The 26,275-nt window shown below is 32.4% G+C and overlaps 1 protein-coding gene across 6 annotated transcripts; it reads left to right on the top strand.

Annotated features, from left to right (window-relative positions):
• The first annotated feature begins 584 nt into the window (after positions 1–584).
• Positions 585–24,903, top strand: LOC122716961 (G protein-coupled receptor kinase 1). Of its 6 annotated transcripts, XM_043940554.1 has the most exons (17): positions 1,064–1,170; positions 1,977–2,095; positions 7,594–7,672; positions 15,101–15,177; positions 17,343–17,416; positions 17,522–17,623; positions 19,973–20,047; positions 20,161–20,222; positions 20,339–20,390; positions 20,684–20,875; positions 21,057–21,364; positions 21,495–21,669; positions 21,992–22,369; positions 22,665–22,719; positions 22,787–22,935; positions 23,256–23,348; positions 23,475–24,903. In XM_043940554.1, exons 2-17 carry the CDS (start codon positions 2,074–2,076, stop codon positions 23,631–23,633), a joined length of 2,052 nt encoding a protein of 683 aa, XP_043796489.1. In that variant the 5' UTR covers positions 1,064–1,170; positions 1,977–2,073; the 3' UTR covers positions 23,634–24,903. The 6 variants fall into 6 exon arrangements, with proteins under 6 accessions (XP_043796488.1, XP_043796490.1, XP_043796489.1 ...); XM_043940555.1 differs by lacking the exon at positions 1,977–2,095 and having other exon boundaries at positions 1,043–1,170; XM_043940553.1 differs by lacking the exons at positions 1,977–2,095; positions 7,594–7,672 and having other exon boundaries at positions 585–1,170.
• Positions 24,904–26,275: the final 1,372 nt, after the last annotated feature.

Consider the following 26,275-nt stretch of genomic DNA (forward strand, 5'->3'; position numbering starts at 1 on the left):
AGTATTAATGTCATATATATCTTTATATTTAATCGCGATAATAAAACTGCGCGACAATGTTTGTATTAAAAATTACACGGAAGTTTAATTTTATTTACTACATGCAATTTTTAATTATTTATTTTTTATTATAATATCATCGTGATGGTATAATACAAATTCATCGGTATAGATGGCGATATATTCAAGTTTTTTTTATCGATAAAATATATTTTAAATTCTTATTATATTATTATAGTTTCATAAAATATACAAGCGTTAAATTTTTCATATATTTTATATTTGCTCAACAATTAAAATCGTTTATTCATAAGAAATAACTTTTTCTTCTTGTCACGCGAATATATATCGTGTCCGATTATTTGTGAAATATTTAATCCATCAAATGAATTAATCTCAGACAAACGCGAGAAATACTGTTACTAAAAAGAGAAAATAAGGAAACTGTTAGAAACTAAAAACTAAAACTCGTTCAATATTGGCACGATAGACGTCGCTAGGAATGTGAAAAAGACGTTGAACGAGCAACAAACAGAGGGATCCGCCAATCAGCGCACAAGTGCGCGCGGGCTCGAGGCTTTCGAGCTCGGTAGCTGTCAGTCGGTAAGGAGTAGATTCTCCGTATAAGTTTATGCGTATTAGTTGTGAATGATCGCGTGCAAATTCGCGTTAGCTTGCACGTTTTTCGTTCGTTCTCGTCGGTTAAAATATTCGCGACAAATATGTTGAAGATCGATGTTATGTCGCCCGCGTGAACGGTAAACAGTTGCGCGGGTGAGTGTGTTGTGTTCCGAGGGAGTGTCGTTAACCTCGCGTTGAGCTCGAAGAGTCGAGGTTCCCTCGCTGGAAATCGCGCGCAGATCCTGAACGAAGCTGTCAATCTCGTGAACATCGGTGCACGACGGTCGTTCGATCAGAATGTCGGCGTCGGCCGCATCGTTCCCGGCGTCGCGACAGTGAGAACAACACATCCGGCCAGTGAACCAAGTGTCGACGAGGAAACAGCTCCAGGGTGAGCCGTTTTTCACGTTCAGAAATTTAGAGACCACCGAGGAAAATGGCGGACCTCGAGGCGGTATTGGCCGACGTCAGCTACTTGATGGCTATGGAGAAGAGCAAAAGCACACCGGCCGCTCGTGCAAGCAAGAAAATCATTTTGCCCGATCCCAGGTATATGTCGTGATATTTGTCGATCCGTCGAGCTTTTTGCCAATCCATCCACCCCAGTCTCGCCTGTAGCGATGGGAATGACGTACTCGTGAACAATGCTAACATTGCAAAATATATTCATTTGTCGTTTGATATTTACGAATCTACGTAAGTTTAGAGTAGATTTAGATATTCGAACATTTTTATGGAAACGATTCTCTTTCGTAAGTTGATATTTCATCGTAATCGTATCGATCTTTTTATAGGTTACAATACGATACTAGATGCAAGGCCGCTTAAATGGTTGCATCTTGAAGGACATGCAATATGCATAACACGAATAATTTTTAAAATATTAGTTTTGAACGCAGAGAAATATATATACATATATATATAATTATATCTATAAATAGAATATATCTATATAAATTTTAAATATAATTTTTTTTATAATTTAATCATTGGGATAACGTAGTTAAAATATCAATTCGTAATTCGTTATTCGTTAAATCATTAATATTTCTATTTATCATTTAAAAATTAAAATTAATAGTATATACATATATTTATGACAGATGAATAACTTTTAAATTAAATTCGTAATCTATTTCTATAATAAAGATTCACGATTATTAAGAATAATAAATTGATTGTACATTTGAAAATAATAATCAAATTAATCCCATCGCTACATCTCACCACGTTTCCTGCCCCTCCCTTCTTCTTTGAGCTGTTCCTTGTCTAACTCGAGTCCGGTGTCTCGATTCCTCCTTGTTTCTCCGCGCATACGTACCGATGTTTCGGTTTCTTGGCTATGCTCGTTTCAGCGCGCCATTCCAGAAAAATGTTTACAAACAATGAACGGTATCGGTTACAAGTAACGGAAGTAACAATTAAGGCCAGTCGAACAATTTTATTTTCAAGATGGAAAATCTCATTAGTGAAGGTATCGTAGTAACTACTTATTTCGAATTTTCACTTAAATATTTATTTCTCTCTGTAAAACTGGATTAATAAGTTTTTTTTTTTAATAAAATGAATTTTCATGGTAATAAAAATTGTTCATTTATTTATCTGTTATATGGATGAGATATAATATTTCGTTTAACATGTAAAATATAAAAGCGTTTTTCTTATATACAATGGAAGAGAAACGATTAATAAACAAAAAGAATTAAATAATATAATCTAATTACAAATATAAAAAATATTGACAAAAGAAAATAAATAAAATTGCAATCTTATGGAGATTTCATTTATTGTATATGTGTGTACATATACATATTATATATATAAGAATTGTGAAAGATATTTGAATTTTTGAAATTCATCTATCATTTATGAATCAATTGTAAAAATTATATTTTTCTATCGAATCGCTCGAAAAACAATTTTATCAGAATTTCGTTTTCTAAAAAATCTAAATGATATAAAATTAAAAGAATTATACGCGTGTTAAATATATATTATGTATTTCACATTCGACATTCTCAGAATTAATATAAAGATTTTTTTTTTAACGCTACTTTTTATAGGTGGCGTTTATTCATAACTAGTAATCATAAAAATGCTTTCTTAATATCAAAATGATAACTCCTTATAGAAGTTATTTGGAATCATCACGAATGAATTTTTTTTAAAATTTATGAGAGTTTTCATGCAATTATCTACGATTATGGTAAAAATATTAAAATCGGTAATTTTGTACATAAAATTATTAATATATTAAAAAGAAAGAAGAAAAAAAGATTAAATAATTAATAATTATATGATTCCGTAAAGAATCTCGTAAATTTTTACCTTTTTATTTTTTTCGGATACTTTCAAATGCTTTCATAAGGAATTATCACTTTCGTGGATAGCAATTTTTCTTTGACCATCAGAACAGCCAATAATACTTATAAAATTTAAGCATTTAATAAAACATGTAAACAAAATTTGTCATATTATATTCAAGAATATCTGAATATAAAGCAAAAATTTTTTTATATCGTTTAATTTATTTTAAATAAAATATGAAAAATAAATTATTTTTGAAGTGAAATATAATGAAAGATTATCCTTAATTAATAAAGATCAATTGTACAGAATTGTTATAAGAAAATGTTAATAAGTTATAAAATTTAATCTCGTAATTTCTAAATATTAATTCGTAATTATATCTTTAATATATCTAAATTTATTTCGCGTATTTTGATATATTTTTTCTGCATATCTTCATCGTATTATATTTTTATACTTAATATATTACATTCATATAAATATTCGGTTTAACAATCATTTATTATGAGAAAAATATATATTGTCCAATACCGATTTAATGTCGTCAAATATAAGTTGAAAAGATAACCATTGATGACAAAGATGAATGGAAAGATTTCATCATTTCAGATATAGAAGAAATAATTAATATGTAATTTTTAATTTTTTTTTCTTCCTTCTTTTATTTCAAATTTATATTATATCGTGTATGTATATACTAGATACATACATAAGAATTCCTTATTTGCGTCATAATGCAACCTATTACGTTTATTTGTTCTAAATATAGCATATTGCATAGTACATATATGAATTCAAACAGATAAGAAAATTATACTTCATTTTTAATACTTCTAATATCAACTTATATTTCGATGTTTATATCTTATTTTTTATTGAAATTAATTATAGAATCAAATATAGAAAATGATATAGAAATATTGTAAAATTTTTGTCATGGATGATTAGTTAAAAAATTAATTATCGTGTCCAAAATATTTTTGATTTTTTTTTTATTTATAAAAAAAATATAATAAAATTTATTTCTAACTTGCCAGAATTTCGATATATTGAATAAAAATGATCGTTGATGATATCTTCGTGATTTGTATTAACAATTCTCTTTTTGCAATATTTCATCGGGATATTTTTATCAAACTTACAGAGAATTGTACAACAATGAAAATAAAATTTCAATTAATATTTTCCAACATTTTGTTTACTAACATTGTGCCATTGGATGATTGACAACGCGTTTTTCAAGTATTTGTAATTAATGTATGTATAATATAACGTAATCAATCATTTTTATTAGTCTATGATTATGAGTGATGTAACAAAAGAATAAGAAAAAATTACAGAATATATCATGGATTCGTAAACATATGTAATATTCATTTAATTTTCCAATTAGAATGTAAGAGATTATGTAACGTGTTTGTATTATAAAATAATTAATGATACACTATGCTCGAAATATTATATAATATATACAAAACATTAAATTTTACCCTATTTTTCTTATATTTTTTTTTCCATCGCTGATCAAATATTATTTGCTAAATTGTTAGCATTATGAACACAAATTACATAAATTATTCGCAATATGAACCGTACATTAGGTGTATATCTATTCTGTAATTCATCCGTATGATCTTCAAATTCCTGTGACAAAAAAAAAGCATCGCATTAAAAGTTTATTCTACATATATACATATATTCTGTATATATTCGTCTATAGTATATTATGTTATATTACGCCATTGCCACTATCACAAAGATTGCAACGATAATAACAATTGAAATCTAAACTAAGATTTCATTATCATTATTAATAATAAGATATAGAAAACATCTTGAAATTTCATTTTTAAATTTATAAAAAAAATCATTCGTTCTCGAACAATTGAATAATTTTTTTTTTTTTTTAATTTATTATTTTTCACAAAATTATCTACGTACTATTTCTCGATATTTTTTCGAGTCTCGACCTGTTTTCACAACAGTCCAATCACGATAATAAGTGCGACCATAAGTGTGACTCTCTTCGCTCTACTATATTATTTTTAGGAAATGAATCCATATATATATATATATATATATTAAAACCATGCCATACGAAAGAATTAAAATAACGTGAGATATTCGACACGTGTGAAGTACGAATATAACGAATCATTTGTGGTTAGACCTGAAGTTATCTTTTATTTGCGAAAAGTCGTTATTACAGTTTTTATAACACGGTCAAGCGTCCACAGTTGATTTCATACTTGGAGAATAAATTTCTAAGAAATTTCAAATATATATCTTTCTTTTTATGCTTAACGCATTTGGGATATAAAAGCGATCCTAAAAGCAATGAAAATTATTAAATTTATCTGTTGCTGTGTATATGAGAAATAACACAAGCCTTTCCTTATTTCTTGCAATTCTGCAAAAAGAATTTATAATGGGAATGGAAATAAATAAAGAATAATGGAAATTTCTTGGTCTTCGTCGAGATGTGTTTGGTGACGAATAAATTGGTTTTTATCTTATTCCATTATCCACGTGTTAGTCGTTTCGAAAGCTCTGAGTTTCTGAAATCTATCGTATTCGATGTCGAAACGAATGAAAATTAGCGATAAAAGTAAAGACGGCCAGTTAATCAGTGAAGTATCTCGTATATTCGAACGAATATTCGATCTTTTTGCAATCGAATATATAACAAGTATAGATCTACGAATAATATATATCGCGTTCAAACGAAAAACTATTATCATATGTAATAACTATTCATTGATTAGAAAAAGAAAAAAAATGAAGATTTCAAATTATATTGTATATTTATAACAGATTGAATGTAAACTTCAATATCTATTTAATTTTAAGATAAAATATCGTCGGTGATTTCTATCCCTGTTTACAAAAAATATCACGCCTCTCGAAATTATCGGTACAAGCTCGGTTTGTTGATAGCGTAATTTATCGCGGAGCAAGATTTACGTTATTAGCGGATAAAGTTATAATTTCGAACGGAAAAGAATTTTCTTTCTGTGTGCGATGAGATGTCGAGAAGCCCTTTTATCGCGTCGAGTCACTGGCGCGATGCAAAATTGCTTAAAGATCTAGTTAAAAAAGTAGCTTTGCCCAGTCAAACGTTTATCAGACGTTAGGCAAGCGATATACATAATAAATATGGATATTAAGAAATTAGAAAATATTATAAAACATTAGCGAGTGGAACGAAATCGATAAATCAACCTATTTGCAGAAATTGTTGCCAAAGTACTCTCGGCACCGAATGTTACAAAATTCGTTTCTTTTCTTAATTAATTTAACGTACCAAGAAATACTGTTCTTTACTCTTCTGTGCATCGAACTATTATTACATTTTTTTTTTTGATAGAAATAAAAAAAATATTTTTAATTTCTAATATCTATTTTTCTTGTGTTCTTGTTATTTCTTCGTAATTGATCATTCAATCGGAATGTTTGAATTTTTCGAGAAAAAAAAATGCATATGTAAACGCCGATATCGCGAATGCGATAGGATCGATCAAATTAATTCAGATTCGTTTGTACGTGCATAACTTATTCCCATCGCTACTATGATTCATTGAATGCTATTTTTTACCCGTGTTTGTTGCTTGGTTTTCCCCAGGTGTGAGTGTCGAAAAGGCCCTTGAATGTGAGAAAGGCCAAGGACCTTTGAAAGACATGGTTGATGCTTTTTTACGGTGTTGCTTCGTCGCCTGTCGATTTCGCTATGACTTTTTAACATTCACAACGATCGACCGCAACAAAGGAAATAGAATAGATTCTTGCAAATTGCATGGTTAAACACTCGTGTTTCTACATTCTCTTCTATACTCGCGTTCATGGTCAAAAGTCATTCACTTTTTCATCTCTTTTATTTTTTTTTTTTTTTTTTTTTTTGCTCATGTTATTAACACGAGATCTAAAGAAAGATAATTATACTGACAACAGTGAAACGTGTACTTAGAGAGTAACACGTGAGAATACCGGTTTACGGAATAAGGAAATGTAATCGGCATAAATGTCGATCGATACTTCGCATCAATTATAATGTGCCAATGTTTACATTACTGATGTTATTTCCGTAAAACACATTCCGTTCCGAAGGTACGATGTGAATACGTATATAAGTCGATTCGATAGCAGTCTTCCTATTTGCTGGCAGTCTGCCAACGATCAACCAAAGATTCCACGTGTATTTGTACTGGAGACTAGATAAGGCAAATCGATCTATGAAACACACACCGACGATCCTTTTCTAGTTTTCGCATTTCTTCATCGATCGCTAGAAACGAGCCGTTTCTCTTTCTCTCTCTTTCTCATTTTCTTCTCTCTTTCGTTTCGATAAAAACATCGTGCAGATTACTTTCCAGTTTAATATTTATACGAAAAGATGATTCGATGCGAGCTCTTGGAAATTCGTTAGTTTATTACGTGTTTTTTATTTCGTGTTTTAAATATAGAAGAATTCTGTAAAAAGTAAAATTGCTTCTATTCGTAACGAGTTATATTATATTTGTAAAGAAAGTATTTTAGAGAAATGCTTTTTTATAAGTTACTATAGAAGCGGGTTTCTATCTTAGCTTTCCTTTTTTTTTTTTTTTTTTTTTTTTTTTTTTCATAATTTTCTCTTTTTATTGTTTCTTTCCTTTTTTGTTTCAACAGGAATACTATGCAGGGAATACTCGAGGTTAATATTTAATGCAAAGATGACACGATGCTTATACAACATCTCCGGAGACTGGTTAGTTAGCTATGAAATTTTAAACGTGAAACTCGTAAGAATTTGAAGGTATGTTTCAAATTTAATAAACGAGGAATTTTTTGTTTTAAATTTAAACGATATAGACGAATGGTTTTCCACGAAGATTTATCCTTTTGATTTTAAAAAATTGATTTTATAAAATAATTTGAAACGAGAATAAAGATATATCGTTGAAATATACGTCTTATATACCGCGGTATCCAGAAGTTATTTTCATTTTTACGATATATGTGGATGTATGTTCGAATAAATCCCTAAAAAATTACACGAACGTAAAAATATTTTCAAATGGACAATCTTTGTCATAAATGTATATTTTATATGTTGCGAATGCAAAAAAAGTATAATAAATTAACGAAACGTAATGAAAAGACATTACACCACTACATTACTAATGATGACCAGTGGTGGTGCGCGTGATTTCGTTATAATCTAAGGAAACGATTACTTTGCACCATTCGTTTAACATTGAATCATTCGATTAAAAACAAAGATTAAAAAAAAGAAACAAAGAGAAAAAAACACGTTTATGTTCCGAGAAATTGATGTATTTAAGGAATTAATAGCATAAAAAAGAATGATTACGATGAATCGTACGTACGATTCACTTGTCAAACTTCGTACTGTCTCGGAATATATATTGTGACGAGGCATCCATCCTTCCAGTCACTGTCCCCTCTAGTTCCACTCTTCGCGCATCGCGCATTGCGCAACACAGATGCGCAAAAACAACTGGTCACTGGATATTTCAAATATATTCGATCAAATCGATCGTATCTCTAAAACGAGTAATTCGAACGAAACGTTTTATTTTATTCGATATTTTTCGCGAGAATGTCGATGCTACAAATCGATCCGGAATGAAATTGTTAAATGTTCGAGATAAAATCGATTCGATTTGACACGAGATCGCATAAGGTTAAACAAAATTGCGTAATATTTGTGAAAATATTGTTACACCAAGATATAGAAGCGAATTTGAAAATGTTTATTCGATCTAAATTTACGTATCTTTTTTATTCGAAACCTTCGAAGTCGACGCACGCTTACGAAATCGTACTATTTAGGAGGGAAATTTAAATATTTAGCGAACGTCAGAAAGCTCGATTCCAGCGATAGAACCGATACTGGTTTTCGTTTGGCAACGTCCGAGAGGATTGTTTTGATTGTTGAACAGTCACGTTTATATTATACGTACCAGTGAAACGAAGTTAAAACGATTTCTGTTCACGGTGATTAAAATCACCGTGAAAATCGATTAAAACCGCGATTACACGAGCATTCTATATAACGGGCCTTGATATTGTCGAGCTTAACTTTGCAATGTGAGCAATGTGAACGAATACGTCGTACGAATTTTAACGTATATGTAAATGCAACGATAATTCCGAAAGTGCACAGGTCGTTGTTTTACGATATTTTTATGGATCCGGATTCTCTACCATCGCGTGTCGTTTTCCATTGAATCGAATCTTTTTTTTTTTATTATTATTATTAAAAAATTACCAAGTTTAATAGCAAGGAATAAATCTGTGACAAATTATAAAGATTATAAAAGTATGAAATGCTTTCGTTCGAGGAAACATATCGCGATGCGCGTTACTATTATACGTAATTGTTTTGCATTAACGCATTAACGCGAGCAAAATGATAAGAGGCCTCGTAAGACCACGTAAAACTCGATCTTTTTCCTATCATCGTATCTAAAAGAGAGAGTTATGGCTTGTCCCAGTTTGTAGAATCACCTTGTGTGCGTATTTTTATATCGTTTAGTGAAAATATGCAGTGCTATATTTGAAATACAACCTTGTGGTATTAAATACCTATATTCTTTGCATAAGATAATCGAACATTTCGTTCAACCGAAATAAATAGGATCGACGAATTGTATATTTGAAAATTATTATTTATCACAGAAAAACTTATTTTTATTTTAACTCGATTATATTCGAATGATATTTCGTTTATTGTCAATTGTTTAAAAAAAATAAAAAAAAAAATCAATTAAAATCAATTTCGTGGTAATTATTACGAGAGAAAGTCCGATAAATAATCTTCGGTAATTGATATATATGTACATATATACGTAATACGATATTGTGCAATTTTTATAATTAGTATCAATTTGTATGAATTTAATCTGAATATTTGCGACACACATTTCGGATATAATTTTATCTAATCGAAATATGTTTTTATACACGCGAGATATATCATAAATTTTTATATTACTCCGCGTATCTTTTAACAATTTTTAACGACATTCTATCGTCGTCGATCATTCTGGACATTAATATCATTTATACATTAGCATTAATTATTCATTATTCAACTATTCTAATCAGAAATAAAAAGAAAATAAATAATGGGGGGAATATAGAAAGAATTATTCGAGTATAATAAATTGTTATAAATTTTCCATAATCGTTTCATTTTTGCAGCGTGCAAAATGAGACTGCGTTCCTCGAAAACCCATTGTAAACCGAAAGAAGATTTCGTGGAAGTGCGAAGCTCGAATCGTTTCATCGTCGACTCGCCGCAAATGGATCACACGGCTGCCGAGTGAGAGGAATATGGAGAGATTATTGGTTAGATTATATTAATTAAAAAAAAAAAAAAAAAAAAAAAAAAAAAAAAAAAAAAAAAAAAAAAAAAACTAATAAAAAGAGAGAGAAACAAGATATTATAAAATTTTAAACGAGCGAGAGCACTCGATTGCTCTCTCGATTATAAGAACGCCCGCGTTATACGTTACGTGTCTGTCACACACGTCCCGTATTCGTGCACACATGCACAGAATAGATATTCTGAAACCGACGAAACGGTCTCTCTGCGCTATATAGCGGAAGAAGAGCAGAAGCGTGTCCGCGTTAATCGAGGAAATTGATCCCGGAAGTGAACGACCTCGTCCGCGTATCTCCGATTTATTCTTCCATCTCGTTTCCTATCCCCTTTAACAAGGAAGAAAGTTTTAAGGGACCGAGCGAAGCGGTGATATCAAGCAAGCAAGATTTATGGCGTTTCTCTAACCGCCAAATTGCCGCGTTCCACCGCTATATTCAAAAAAACTTTTTTCCAACCGTTTGTTTCCGAATACACGCACGTATACACTTGTGATACGATTTGAAACGAAAAAGTTAGGAAGATTCGAGCGAGTTTTAAAATCGTAAAATTTGTTTCCTCGCGATAGACCCTGTGGTTTTTCGACGATGAGAATAATAATAATAATAACCGAATTCTTTAACCGCACAACGACACGCAAACGATATATACACGAAATATTCCGTTGGAAAGCGTTTCCCGACGAGTGTTTCACGTATAATCGAGTAACGAGCATCAGTTAACCGCAATAAATTCATTCCCTCGAGTGAGCAATACAGATTATCCACTTAGATTATTTTCTTGCCGTGTTTGCCGCAAAAGGCAAAGCGGTCGTTTCAATTGATCATTCGGTCGATCGTTCGAATTCCGTCCTATAATCGCTCCTCTTCTACCGATTATCCCTCGGCAAACATCCAATCTGAAGAGCTGTTCTCGCCTTTCTTCTCTCTCTCTCTCTCTCTCTCTCTCTCTCTCTCTCTCTCTCTTTCCATTCTTCTTGAAAATCAAATCAAATATTTGTCGCGTGTTATCGGAATTAACCCAAGCTGAATGAATAAAGCAACAAGCCAGATGCATTCTGTGCGTTATAAATTAGAATAGATACGCGTAGCGGTGCTATATAGATTATCGACATTTCGATAACCAGACACTATCGATACACATATCGGTCCACATGTCAATACAGATTTAATCGATGTTTTGCACCGGTGGTCCTCGACGAATCGATTATCCGACATTAATTTTAACTCTACACACTGCTATGCAATGCGAAAAGAGAGCGTATACAAACAGATTTATCTCGTAACGTTCGCACACTCGTTCGAAAACTTGAACAGCGTGCATTCGCGAGCGGAGATAGATATTATCGTTGATAATACCATTCGCGTTATTGTACCTTATCTCTCCCGTCAAGAGAGGAACACACATTGGAAAATTTACAATTTCGATTTTATACGCGATTGCATACGTGTTTGCAAGAATTTAAACAACTCGTAACTCTCCTCGTAAAGGTTAACGATCCAACGATTCGTTCGTACGTTTTTTGTCTACGCGCAAAACGCTCTTTCTCTCTCTCTCACTCACTCTCTCTATCTTGTATCCCGTTCCTCCATTTCTTCTCTCACTTTAATAGGACGGGAATATCCTCGAGGGTGCAATGATGCGAAAACATCGGTTTCCCCTCTCCCCCAAGCTTTTCACGATAATATCACTTCAAGGCTCTCTCTTTCACCACCATTTATCAACTAATAATATTAGCAAATCGACCAGTTACGAGATTATCGACGTCGTCTTTTCTGTCTCGATTTCTATCGATGTATTTTAGTTGGATACGTTTTATCGTTATATGTTCGTTTCTTTTTCTTCGATGAAAATATATCGCGTATATTTCTCCCGGCCTATTCATACGTGTTGGTATTTGTTGAACGAGAACGATGGCACGGATGAGTTGCGTTTACGTACGCGGGACATCGATGTGCCGGATACGAGGATCTTGTTACCGAAGAATGGACTAATGGACAGGTTCGTTTGCTATCGTATACTCATCCATCGTGGCCGAGCCTGCAAATAAGTTTGTCCAGCAATGGATTCCTTCGCTTCGAGAAGTTTGCCTCGATCGTTCTTTCATTGACAGAATCGTTCACCCGATCTTTTCTTCTCCTCTCGTTTTTGTTTCTTAAGCGTTTATTTCAAATAACATTTTAATCTCTCAAACGATATTTTGAGCTTTTCACTTCTCGTGAAAATGTATACACTATACCCGATATTATTCGATCGTATTCGTATCTGTACGTAAATGTATAAAATATAACGATAAAAAATTATCGATGGAAATTCATACTGCTATCGCGTTTTGGTGCGATACTTTAATGTAACGGCGAGAAAAAACGGCCGTTCGTATCCATTTACAAAACGCGAAGGGAAACGTATAACGTAATACATGGTTGCCAAATTAACGGACTCGTCGTCGAGGTCATTCGAGAACTTTCGAGATAAAGATCGAGTATAGAAGAAATTCCAAATATAATATGGATCGCGTAGCATCGATTATTTCTTTTCAATTTAGTAAATTTTAATTTTTTTTTTTTTTTTCATACAACAAAAAAGGAATTGTAAGCGCGCGAAAACTTATCGTTAGTTAGATACGTATTTGTCTTGTGACTAACAAGACACACGTATTTCACTTAAGTTATCGGATTAGCTGGCATAACGAATCTATAACCGTTAAAATGGATTTGTCTTCTATCGCTTCTTGTTACGCGGAACGGATATTGCCTATACGAAAATTGATGGTCTATTTTTGCGGTGTGTATGTATCGTGGAAGAATTCTTTTACCGTTTTTCAACAAACAACTTCTAGCTTTGAAACAAGGTAGAATGGAATGCCGGAGCGTTACAAATTTACCGAGAACAATCCGACTCGGTTTCTCTCTTTCGATTTCTCGACATACACTCCTCGCGCGCTTTCTCTTTAGAATTCGAAACACAAAACGTTTGAAATAATAGATTTAAGAAATAAGTTTTTGATCAGTTGTTTAAATAGAAAAAAACCATTTTTTTTCCCTCGATCGATTTTGATTTAATTATTATCGGCTTTCGTAGGGTGTGTGCGATCCAATATCGGCATTATGTTATACCAACGACAATGAACAATCGCAAATCCGCGTATCGTAATCGGATAGTTAACTAACCATCGTTGGTATCGTTTCCTCTCCGGTCAAAGCGAGTTAGCCGAGAATTGTTTCGATCCCAAGTGTATGTATAGGGTGTCCCGCCCAAGTTAAAAAAATGCCACGCTACACGTCTCTATCGTTATTCCATGCTCGAATTATCCGAATAGACGCGGGTCTTTTTTTACCGACGATTTTTTGCTAACGATGTTTTACCCAATTATTCGACCATGCTTCGTAAACATTTACTCGTTAAGTAATTTTCCTTTTGAAAACTTACCGAGAATTCGCATGAACGTTAACGGCGAATGTGTGCCAAAAGTGCAATTCTCTCGGTAGGTCGTCTTGTTTTCACGCTCAAGGTTAACTCAAAGTCACCTTATTATAGTCGTTAATATATATTATAGTCGATCGTAAATCGATTTTTTTTTTTCCTTTCTTTCTTAACTATACGATGCAATATCGAGAAAAATTTCAAGATCTCGAGCAAAAGAAAATTTCGATGCAACAAAATTCGCGTGAAACGTTTATATATAACGGTTGCTGGAATACTCACAAAAAAAATATAGACGTTTTCGCGGAATATTGACATATTCGCTCGAAAGTTTAGCGAATAATAATAACAAGGATAATTTATACTCGGTAAAGTGGAAAGATATCATCTTTCATCGCTCGGTGGTAATCGATTCCTCCAATAGAAACGCGGACTAAACGCGTTAAGCACGCTTGAACGAGAAACTCTATCAAACCGCTGTATCCAGTGTACGAAGTTATCCAATAAGTGCGCGTTTCTTTCGTTACGAATTAATCATCGTTTAACATTTATACGCGATAAAATTTCAAACGATTTTACAGGGATTTAATAAAAGATATTCGTGATGAAAAGAGAAAAGAAGAAGGAAAAAGTGTCGTAAATACGACGAAGGAATAGCCTGAGGAAGGAGGAAAATCGCGTGTACCAGGTCGAATAATGGTGCATTAAGAGCAATTAGATCTGCAGTTGCGATTATAACAAAGCAGTTTCGATTTTATATAATGCACGGCTGTTTTTTTTTTTTTAAAAAAAATAACTTTTCGCTCGAAAAATTTACATTTTTTTCGAATTTTCTTTCTAAAAAGAAAAAAAAGAAAAAACGCGACAGAATTATCGTTTAATACGACAGATCGCGTTTATATCGACGTTTTAATCCACCGACGAAGAGTGGAGGGAAAAAAGCCGACTTTCTTCGAGAAACGAAAATATCTCACTTACTGCGTGCGATTTTAATATCGTTTCGGAGAAATATTCGATTATAACGCTTGTAAGGTATCGTGATAATCGGTACACGAAAGGATGCGAGGTTTCGCGTCCATTCGCAACTTCGTGCTCGCCATATTCCGATACCGCCATTTCGAAGAAAGATCATTTTTGAAATAACATTCACTTTAAAAAAATCGTTTAGACCCGGACCTTGAACCATACCGTGGTTTCCCCTTATTTCGATCATCCTTAAATAATTATTTTTCTCCGTAGTATTTATACGATCGAATTAATTATATATACGACGATAAATTATATATATATATATATATGTATATATATATATATGTATATAATTATGTAACCGTTACATTCGCGTACTTCTTTCTGTTGCAGTGTGAGAAGCGTAATGCACAAATATCTGGAAAAGAAGAAGGAAGTTAACTTCGATAAAATATTCAATCAAATGTTTGGTGAGCAATTTTCAAGTATACTTTGTTGTTAACTGACTCGGTGATCCTGGAATTATCGATTATTCGTGCAAGGGCGCAAACGTATACCGGATACGATTTCTTCGAGAAACCACACATTCTCGATATCGTTTCGAATTTAATCCAATTCAACTCGTCCGTACGGAGAGATCTGAACTGAGTTATAGATTATAGGTAATACCGAAATTCCTTCGAAATCGTTGAGATTCGATTCGCGAATTTTCGTCCGAGTAATTTGTAATTAATTTCTTAGAATTTGACAGAATGTTAACGGAAAGATTATCACTAAGACACGTGGATAGGAATGATGTCTCTGTCCATTTCTATCAAAATATTTTAATTATTCCAGGGAAAAATTCCAAGAAAATTATTTAATTCGATTATTCGAATTAGGGAGAATTAAGGAAAGTTAAGGTCGACATCGATCGATATTTCGAAGAGAATAACAGAGAAGAGGATAAATACGTAATATTCTTTTACCTTTTGGATTTTTCGAAATCATGATTTTTTTTCGTAATTCGAGAATTCGACTTCCATTCCGGGCGTTTGAATTATTGTTGCATGAAAGAAAAAAAGAGAGGGGGGGGGGGGGAATCAATGCTTGCGATGAACTTTTTGTTTTCGCATTGCGCACAGATCATTTCTCCGTTCCTCTAAGTATAGTTTGGTCTGATAATATCTCCGCTTTTTACGCGTAATTATAGCCTGCCGGCAAAGAGAATTGAAAATCAATTTTTGCAATGCTCATTGAACTGTGCACCGATTGATCGACAAAACGCATTTCTTCCCATTTCATTCGGATAACGAGCCCCGCTTAGACGAGAATCGAAATGAAATTTTTAGAACGATCCGATTTTCGCAGTTGGCCTTAATTATCGCGATCAAAGCCACGGATATATGGTATATAAACCAGATACGAATTTTTCTCATCGATCCAATTCGAATTTCGACGCGTCATCCGTCGTTTCATCACTCTTAAGGATCGAACAACAGCTTTTTGATTTTGATTTTTAATCTTCTTCTCTTCGTTGTCAACTTGAAGCGGTTCGATCTTAATTTCGAGAGAAAATTATCGATTTTGACGGTTGGATTAAAATAAGATTCGTTTAAATGTAACGTTTAATGGAAAAGAAAGAAGAAGACATTTCATTTAATAAACGTCTTTATCGTTTGACGAACTAATAAATTTTTTTCTTTTTGCGTCGTTTAAAGTTAAGGTAATAATAATAAATATTTTATTATAAACGTTTGATAGAAAAAAGATATTTCGAAATGATGGGAAAAAATTATTTAACGTTAATTTAAAATTCGTGCAATTTTTCGAAATCGAGTTTTTATTGTCCGATTTAAAATTTGAAAAAAGATTGAAAAAAGAATTCGTGGAATTTGTGAATTTCCGTCGAATCAGGCGGAAGTTGTGGCGAATGAGCGTGTGTTGACGTTTCCATATGTGTATATACGTATATAGATCGAATGACGTTTTGCTTCTTAATTACACTTTGTTTCTTTCTTTCTTAAAGTGGCACTGTGGACGAGAACTTTTTCAACTTCTGCTACAATTTTCCGCCTCTAATTAGCGTTTGTCGGCCGGATAATTATATAACTTAACAAGGTTTAGATAATTTGTGTCATTTGTCGATATCGTAACACGAAAGCGATCAATTATATTCTTACATTACTGATACAATTCTAATTTTACTTAATTCAAACATCGTGTTATCCCAATTATTATTATTTCATAATAACACGTCGTCGACGAATGATTTCGAGGTTAAAAAAAGAAAAATCGAAGAATCAAACCGACATTCGTATTTTTTTAGTTCATTAACGTTGTAATTTATAAGTAGGTGAATTAAAATAGGGCGGCGATTCACTTATTAAGCTTGTCCCGGATAAAGCAGTTTCGACCCCTTCTTTACCGACATCCGTTGCTTAAGATGAAACTCGTGGCACGCGAAATTTTATTTTTCTGTACGTGAATAAGGGATAAAGAAGTTTTAGAATCGTTTAAGACGAGCGAAAATCGGTGAAAATGAAGGATCGAAGCGTGCGTCGTTTTCCTTTTTTTTTTTTTTTTTTTTTTTTTTTTTTTTTTTTTTTTTTTTTTTTTTTTTTCCCCTCCTCTTTTACGTTTCGTGTGATTGCAGGTTACCTCTTATTCAAAGACTACTGCGAGAATGTGGCGGAGGAGCCGATTCCGCAACTTAGGTTTTACGAAGAGGTTCGTGTTAGCCCGCACACACACACACTATTTAAGTTCCAGTAGCGTGGTGGCACGCACCTCGCCATCCAACTCCATAAGGAATTTCTCATTTATGCATTGTAGATCAAGGCGTACGAGAAACTCGAATGCCCGGAAGAGAGGAGAAAACTTGCCAAAGAGATCTACGACAATTTCATCATGAAGGAGCTGCTGGCACACTCCCATGTGAGTATAAAAACATCTGCTTCGTTGCCTCTCGTCGCGGCTTCCTCCTTTCTCCGGTTTCTCTTCCAAATTATTTGATTATCCGATAATCGCAGTTCGATCGAGTTTGCCTTCGAACGGATTACAATTTCACGGAGGGAAGATCCTTTTATCGGGTAATACTTATAAACGCGTAGAATTTTATTTCTACTATATGGATACGTGAATCGAGTGAAAATCAATCGATATAGCGTTGTATACGCGTAAATGTAAGCGTACACGTGTAACGATTGTATAAAAATAATCACGTACAGAATATTTCTTCATACTTGAAAAATATGAAATATTTCTTTAAGAATTTGTCAACGAATCGGCAGAAGAATTAGCAATTACTTTTCTAAATGTGGAATATCACCTTGAAACGCCCGTGATCTTTTCAAACTCGTGCGCGCACGTGTGTGTTTGTGTATAAAAAACTGTTGATATAAAAAAGAGAAATATAAAGGAAGAAGAAGAAGAGAAGAAAGAAGAAGAAGAAGAAGAAGAAAAAGTGACGCTTTTTATCTTTGAACCGGTGAAAGAGGAAAGGAAAATCGCTTTCCGAAACGATGAAAAAGAAAACCGCGCGTAAAAGCAGGAAGCGTTTTTCTCGTTTCCTTAGGTCGGCTCGCATGAATGTTTGAACGAGAATTCCGAATAGGTCTTTTCATGGCGCAGCAGGGCTTCTAATCTCTGGCCCTCGATGTCTTCGGAAGAGAAACTATTTCCGTGCCTTTTTTCACGCTACTTTTCCCCCCGTTGCTTTGCCCCTAATTTTAACCTCGCCTTTAATCGTGCTTACAATTTTTCCCTTCGACACCCCTTCGACACCATCTTCTTTGTTAACGCGAGTTTTCTATTGACACGGTCAATTTGCCAACGACAAATGTGCAACAGCGTGACAAAAATTTCCAACCTTCCATCGCCCGAAATCTCTCTATGTATATATATATATATACACACATACTTACCGACCGATATACCAATGGAAATAATTGGTTACTCGGTTTAAGAATGCTTGTCTTTTATTAGTACTTTTATTAAGACGACTAGTCTACTCAAACTTTTTGCGCAAAAATTTTGATTCGTATAACAACATTGAATTTATCAATGTCAATATTGTTGTAATTAAACGTTGTATTCAAATTTTTTTTATATTTTTTTTTTATCGCTGTCATGAAATTTGAAAAATGATTTATTTATTATGATTAACGATCATCTTTAAAAGATTTTAATTCGAGTGCGCGTGGAAATTTTATCGCAGTTTCAATTATGAAAGCGATAAAACGATATTTCGGATGAAATACTTATTTCTTCATCGCGACTCGAGCATTGTTTACGTAACATTAACGAAGTAGTAAAATTTCATTTATCCAAACTCTAATCGCTCGATTAAAAAAAAAAAAAAAAAAAAAAGAAGCAGCACGGTTTCATTAAAAAGAATAAAAATAAAACGATAAATAAACATGTCGCGTGATTCTTTTCTATCTATTCGAGAATTACGGCAAGATCCCAATTGCGTAAACCATCTTTTATCACGAACGAATAATCGCTCGAATATTAATATTAATATTCGTCCACGTATCAGTTAATAATATTTGGATTTTCGATATTTCTATTATTATATAAATCCGTGAATTTCCTCCGTTTTATGTTTTTCAAAATTGATTTCAACAATTGTAATTGTTATATATGTATCGGCAATAAGAAATTCTTTATCGACCGTTGATCAAAGTTCGAAGTTCAAAATGTTGATAAATCGTTGAACGAGTTCCGGATTCTGAGATTAACCTCCAAATAATGTGTATCGTATTTTAATCACGAAGAAAATTCTATTCACGACTTTTCAAATCTACGATGACGCTGATTAAAAATAACACGTTGTTTATTCACAAACGTGATCTTATCCACTCGTTCAAATTGAACGTAAATAAAATTGTCCAAATAAATTGTTCCAAATCTTTTTTAAAAAAAAGTGATGAACGGCTTTGAGCAGCATTGTCGTAGATCGCCGCACACGTTCGTTGATCATGCGTATCGCGTATAGAAGAATATCTCTGAAAAAGATAATCTTTTCGAGAATATATAAAAATTATTAAGATGTTTAATCACGTTGTTTAATTACGTGCATTTATCATCATATTAGATGGAAATTAAAAAGTTAAATAATTGTGAAATTACTCACGTCGTATCGAAATTTCGTATCGAATTTTGTCTCTTCATCATCTTACGTAAGGGAGATTATCTTTTTCAGGGATGTTTTTTTTTGTACAACGAAGACAGTGCCGATGTTATCGTTTTAATCAGTAGGAAATACGTTTTTGATTTCAGGAATACTCGTCGGAAGCGGTGTCCCACGTTCATAAATACCTTATGAAAAACGAGGTTCCCGTTAATTTGTTCGAGGTTGGTCCTTTCCTAATCTTTTCTTAATCGAATCCCAACGATATTAATAAGAAATAATAACGCGAGACGCAATTTTTTTTCGTTCTGTTTTAAACCGGATGCTCACTTTACAGCCGTATATCGAGGAGATTTTTAATCACTTGAGAGCGGAACCGTTCAAAAAGTTTCTCGAGAGGTATGTTGTGGACGAAATGAAAGAGAACCCAATGTCCAGGTGCCTCCTCCCAGCCTCTTACTCAGGTTTTCTTTTTTTGAAATATTGCTAAGAAATGCCGTTTTATATTTTTTCAGCGAGAAGTACACGCGATTTTGCCAATGGAAAAACTTAGAATTGAACATGCAGGTACGATTAAAAATTGTTTTTGTAACGCAAATTATTCCCTAGTCAAAGATTACGTACAAATGTTCTCTGATGATACGATCGCGGCATTTATCTTTACCGTACAAATTTACATGAAAATAAACACGTTTTTATAATATTAATTTCGCAGAAAATATTTTGATTTCGAAAAAAATTTTGAAAAAAAAAAATATATATATATATACACGTTATCGAATTTTCGAAAAAAAAATTACATGATGTAACGATGTTAAAAAAATGCGTGGAAATATTCGTTGAACGAAACCCTGTTTCAGCTGACAATGAACGACTTCAGTGTACATCGAATAATAGGAAGAGGCGGATTTGGAGAAGTTTACGGGTGTCGAAAAGCAGACACGGGAAAAATGTACGCGATGAAATGCCTTGACAAGAAACGAATAAAAATGAAGCAAGGCGAAACTTTAGCGCTCAACGAAAGGATAATGCTTTCGGCAGTCAGTACCGGAGTAAGCTTTAACACAACGATGTTAATAACGTCTTAAAAATACGATTTTAATCTTTAAAAAAAAAATCTAGTATATATATATAACTAGCGTATAAATAATATAACTTTTCACTTTATATTTCCATTCTTTCTTGATTAACGTTAAAAGAAAAGAAAGGAATATAATTGAACGTTTATTGCAGGTCGATTGTCCATTTATAGTATGCATGACGTACGCCTTCCAAACGCCGGACAAATTGTGTTTCATTCTGGATCTGATGAACGGTGGCGATCTTCATTACCATCTAAGCCAGCACGGAGTGTTCAACGAACGAGAGATGAAGTTTTACGCGGCAGAAGTGATATTGGGATTGGAACACATGCACCGCAGATATATCGTTTACCGAGACCTGAAACCGGCCAATATCCTTCTGGACGAGCATGGCCACGTAAGAATATCGGATTTGGGGTTAGCTTGCGATTTCTCCAAAAAGAAACCGCATGCAAGCGTGTAAGTAATTAGGATTAACGGTAAAAATCGTTTCTTTATCCATCGAATCTTCTATTAAAACTTTTTTTTTTTTTTTTTGAATATTTGTCGTCGTATATTTTCGTGTAAATGATGAAAAATATTTTTTCAGAGGAACGCACGGATACATGGCACCGGAAGTGCTTTCGAAAGGTGTAACCTACGATTCCAGCGCCGATTGGTTCTCGTTCGGTTGTATGCTGCATAAATTGTTGAAAGGTCATAGTCCATTCAGACAACATAAAACTAAAGACAAACATGAAATAGATCACATGACATTAACCAAGGTGCGTTATTAAGATGCTTCGCGTATTATTTCATGCATAAATTATTGCATCGCAAGTGTATTTGCAAATTTGATCAAATGATCTTCTTTTTTCGACACTCCTTTTTTTCTTTAAAGATTTAAAGAAATGCTTTTATTCTCGAAATAGTTAACGATAATGATTAATAAATTATTTCTCCTTCTCATAAAATCTCTTTTCCCATTTTTTCCCTACTCTAATACGTGAACAAAAAGATATTTGATCAAATGCTTGAAAAAAATATATCTTTAAAATTTCTCACGAGACGATAAATATTAAAATTTGGAAAAATAAATAATTTCAGAACGTAGAGCTGCCAGAAACGTTCTCACGAGAATTGCGCTCATTGCTGGAAGGTCTGCTACAGCGAGATATCAACAACAGACTTGGATGTCGAGGTGCAGGTGCGGACGAGTTAAAAGAACACCCGTTTTTCAGTGGTATCGATTGGCAACAAGTTTATCTCCAGAAATACACGCCACCGCTTATACCACCGCGCGGCGAGGTGAACGCCGCAGATGCCTTTGATATCGGCTCCTTTGACGAGGAAGACACTAAGGGTATCAAATTGACGGATGCGGATCAAGAACTGTACAAAAATTTCCCTCTAACCATCTCTGAGAGATGGCAAGCTGAGGTAGCCGAAACTGTGTTCGAGACAATCAATAACGAAGCGGATAAGGTACAAATCGTTCGATATTTATTTCATTTCTTTTCCTTTCCTTCTTTAATTCTTTCGAGAAAGAAGCAGAATGTAAACACCTCTGCGAAAAAGTTTGTTTAACGAGATAATCTTACGTACAATTTTTAAAGTTACTTTTATCATCGACATTCCTTTATTTGAATCTTATTTTTATAAATTAATTATACAATTAAATTGAACGAAAGGATTAATATTTTATTGCTTCATTCTATTCCTTTTCTTTTTCTTTTCTTTCTTTTTCTTCTTAATTTATTTTTTCTTCTTCCCCTCTTAGTTGGAAAATAAGAAAAAAGCTAAACAGAAACAGCGATTCGACGCGGATGAAAAAGGTAAGAAAATTATTATAATTTTATCGTGTAATGATATTTTTATTATATCGAAGATTATTTGTTGTAGGATCTGATTGCATTTTACACGGTTATATTAAAAAATTGGGTGGTCCTTTCGCGAGTGCGTGGCAAACGCGTTATGCAAAACTGTATCCTAATAGATTAGAATTGCATCCCGAGTCCACGACAAAGCCTGAACTTGTTTTCCTTGACCAGGTAAACGAATAAATAAATTTATATTAATTGGACTTGATTAATAGTAGAAATTATGTATTTTGTTTCAAATATCATAGAAGATAAAATATATATATAAATTAATTTTGAATAATTTAAGTTTTACAAAATTATCACAGAATGTCTTTTAGAAAAAAGGAAAATAATTCTAGTTTCAAATCTAACTTATATTTTTATTATATTTATTATTATTATTTATTATATTTATAATTGTATAGCTAATTATATATATATAATATAATTGTATATATATCTCAAACATATATTATATTTCTTCAATATATGTGTAAATAAATTTTTAGGTTGAGGAAGTTAGCGCGGATTTTCAGCACGTGAAAGGGGAACAATGTATTGTCGTCCGTATGAGAGACGCAAAAATAGTACTTACAAATCCAGTGAGTCACATATAACGATTTAATAAATCTCTTTGAAAAAGCGAGAGACAAATTAAAAAATATTTATAGTTAAATTTAAGAGAATCATTAAAAAATTCTATCTGTAAAAAATAAATTTTTTTGTAGGATGAGATCAGTTTGAAAGAATGGGCGTTGTCACTGAGATCCGCGCATAAATGTTCGATGGAAATGCTGGGCAGTATGGCAAAGAAAGCCGGTAAAATCTACGGGACTGAAAGAGACGCAGTAATTCCGGCAATGCAGCGCTCGACGAATGGCAACTAGCCCCTTGCTAATACCTGTACATCGTCATCATACTCCAGTCCCACTGCCCCCCAGCAGCAGCAGCAGCAGCAGCAACAACTTTTTTTATACTGAGAATCAACGCAGGCAGATCTAGAAGAAATTCCAACGATTGAACGACCGAGTAATTGGGAGGCGGTTTTTTTCTCCAGTCAGCATCCCGGAACCAGAAATATCCAAGTCTCGAAACAGCTCCAAAGAAAAAACTCCCTTTGAACGGCGGGTAGTGTCACGCTGTATAGAGACTTTAGGAAGTAGAGTCGTACGAAACGTTACGTCATTATATTTGTACGTTAGCTGTATGTGCAATGTGACGTAGGAACTAGCGACTGAACAATGCCCATCGACATTCACGAGCGCGAGCACGCGCGCGCGCGACAGAGCACGCGTGTTCACGTAAGAATCCACACGAGATACACATGCATGCACGCACACACACGTACATATATACACATAAAAAAAACACGAAAAATGCAACCGGTAGTGTATTATTGTAATATCAAATACGAAATACGCCCAAAATCCCGATTATACTTCTTCTACACACCCTTCTTCTATACCGCTCGTTTACTTAATTTATTTACTAATGCAGAACGATTTTATATTGTCGTTTTCGTAAATGATACACGCGCGCGAATTCATTTATTTATTGCGTTTAAGGAAATAAAAACAAAAAAGAGAAAAAAACTCGGACTACATTGTCGACAACCAATCGAAACTAGCTGTAATTAAAAAAAAAAAAAAAAAAAAAGAGAAAAAAAAAAGACGAGGAAACTGTGTATGTCGAATGCTGGATACAGACGAGTTCGCCCCGGCAATAAAATTGTACGACGAACGTGGAACTCGTCTACATTTCTTCATTCTGCTCAGTCCCATGTCCAATGTAGGAAAGTAAGTAAATTTTAAATGGATCGAACTAACTCGACATGGAATAAAAAAACATTTTTGTCTTTATTTTCTTTTTCTTTTCGAGATACTAGTACGTGACCTAATATGTAATCTTTATATATTTCCAGCTAAAATTAATTATAATAAAAAATGGACTTGAAACATTTTTAACCATGACAAACAAATATACGAACAAAATTTTAAATCGTAACAAATGTTTCTCGAAATCTGGTATGTGAAAATTCTGCAACAATGTAATAAATTTAAAAGCTAGGAAATCGTAATACGGCCAATATCAACATTATAGTCCATTATGTATTTGTGTTTACTATGAAAATGTTGTATAAATTGTTTTATGTATTTTTAGATGTGGATAATTGAATTATACCAAGTTTTATTTATACAAAAACAATTTTAAAAGTATTTTAATACTTATTATAATTTTATTTCAAAAATTCATTTAAAATTTAAATATTTGATATTAATTATTAAATATTAAATATTATGATTAAATATATGATTTAAAAATATTTTAGAATATTATTAAAGCAATAGTTTAAAAAAAATTTGATTAATGATAGTATTAAACATTATTACGATTTTTTACATAGTTTCTATAAAACTTTTCAAAGATAATTAAATGTTTTTTAATAATAATGATAATAATTACGAAAAGATATAAAAACTTAAAAATTTCATTTGTTTTTTTTTTTAATTATACCTTCTTCATTGTGTAATTTTATAATTTCATACTTTCATATTTTATAGAGACAGAACAAATCGATGTTTTCAATATTTATACATACACCGAGAAGAAGATGATTAAAAAATAATTTTGTCAGATAATAATATCTTTACGATATTATATTAAAAGTAATAATAAATTTCTTATAAAATTTAAATCAATATATATATATAAAATATAATGTACAATAACGCAAATACGCAAATTAAATAATTTTATACATACAAAATATCAAAGATAAAATAATATGGAAGACAAATTCTTTATTATCCATGAAAATATAACGTTTACTTTTTATTTTCTAAAATTGATCAATAAACTACATTTAAAAATTTTTTAAATTTATCTAAATAAATTTTTTACATTTTTATTTTTACTTCAATACAAAATATATTTATTCATGTTGGAAATATTCTTTAATATTCAATTTCTTGTACGTAACAAACGAAAATTGAATTCGTATATGAATCAAATTCAAACATGAAATATTAACATTATACATTTTTCCGATATCAAAATATGATTCAACGTTTTTAGGTATTACAGTCAAAAAAACAATTTCCCATGCCTTTATAATAAAGTGTATCAACCACAGAGGAATAAAAATATCAATATTCGCGAATAAAACGCGCGAAATAATCACATTTATAAATAAATAGTTAATATACTATATTATATAAATATAGTATATAAATGAAATATAAATGTATTTTAATACGCGTAAAAAAACGTATATTTTTAATGTTAAATTCGTACACAACTTTAAAAAATAGACAAATTGAATACGCATAATTTTAATTGCAAACAAAATATATAACTCACCTATGCTACGATAGATCTAAACGGCACAACGGTCGAAACGAAACTGACTCGTAAATTTTTCCTTCCTTATTTATACATAGGTACACATTATACACAGGTAATTCGACAGACAAGACAATGACATCTATGGATTTCAAATAAATATAATATAGAATGCTTTAAAATTTTT

This window comes from Apis laboriosa, unplaced genomic scaffold (assembly GCF_014066325.1).
Source record: "Apis laboriosa isolate Shangri-la unplaced genomic scaffold, ASM1406632v1 scaffold4_cov146, whole genome shotgun sequence".
NCBI lineage: Eukaryota > Metazoa > Arthropoda > Insecta > Hymenoptera > Apidae > Apis > Apis laboriosa.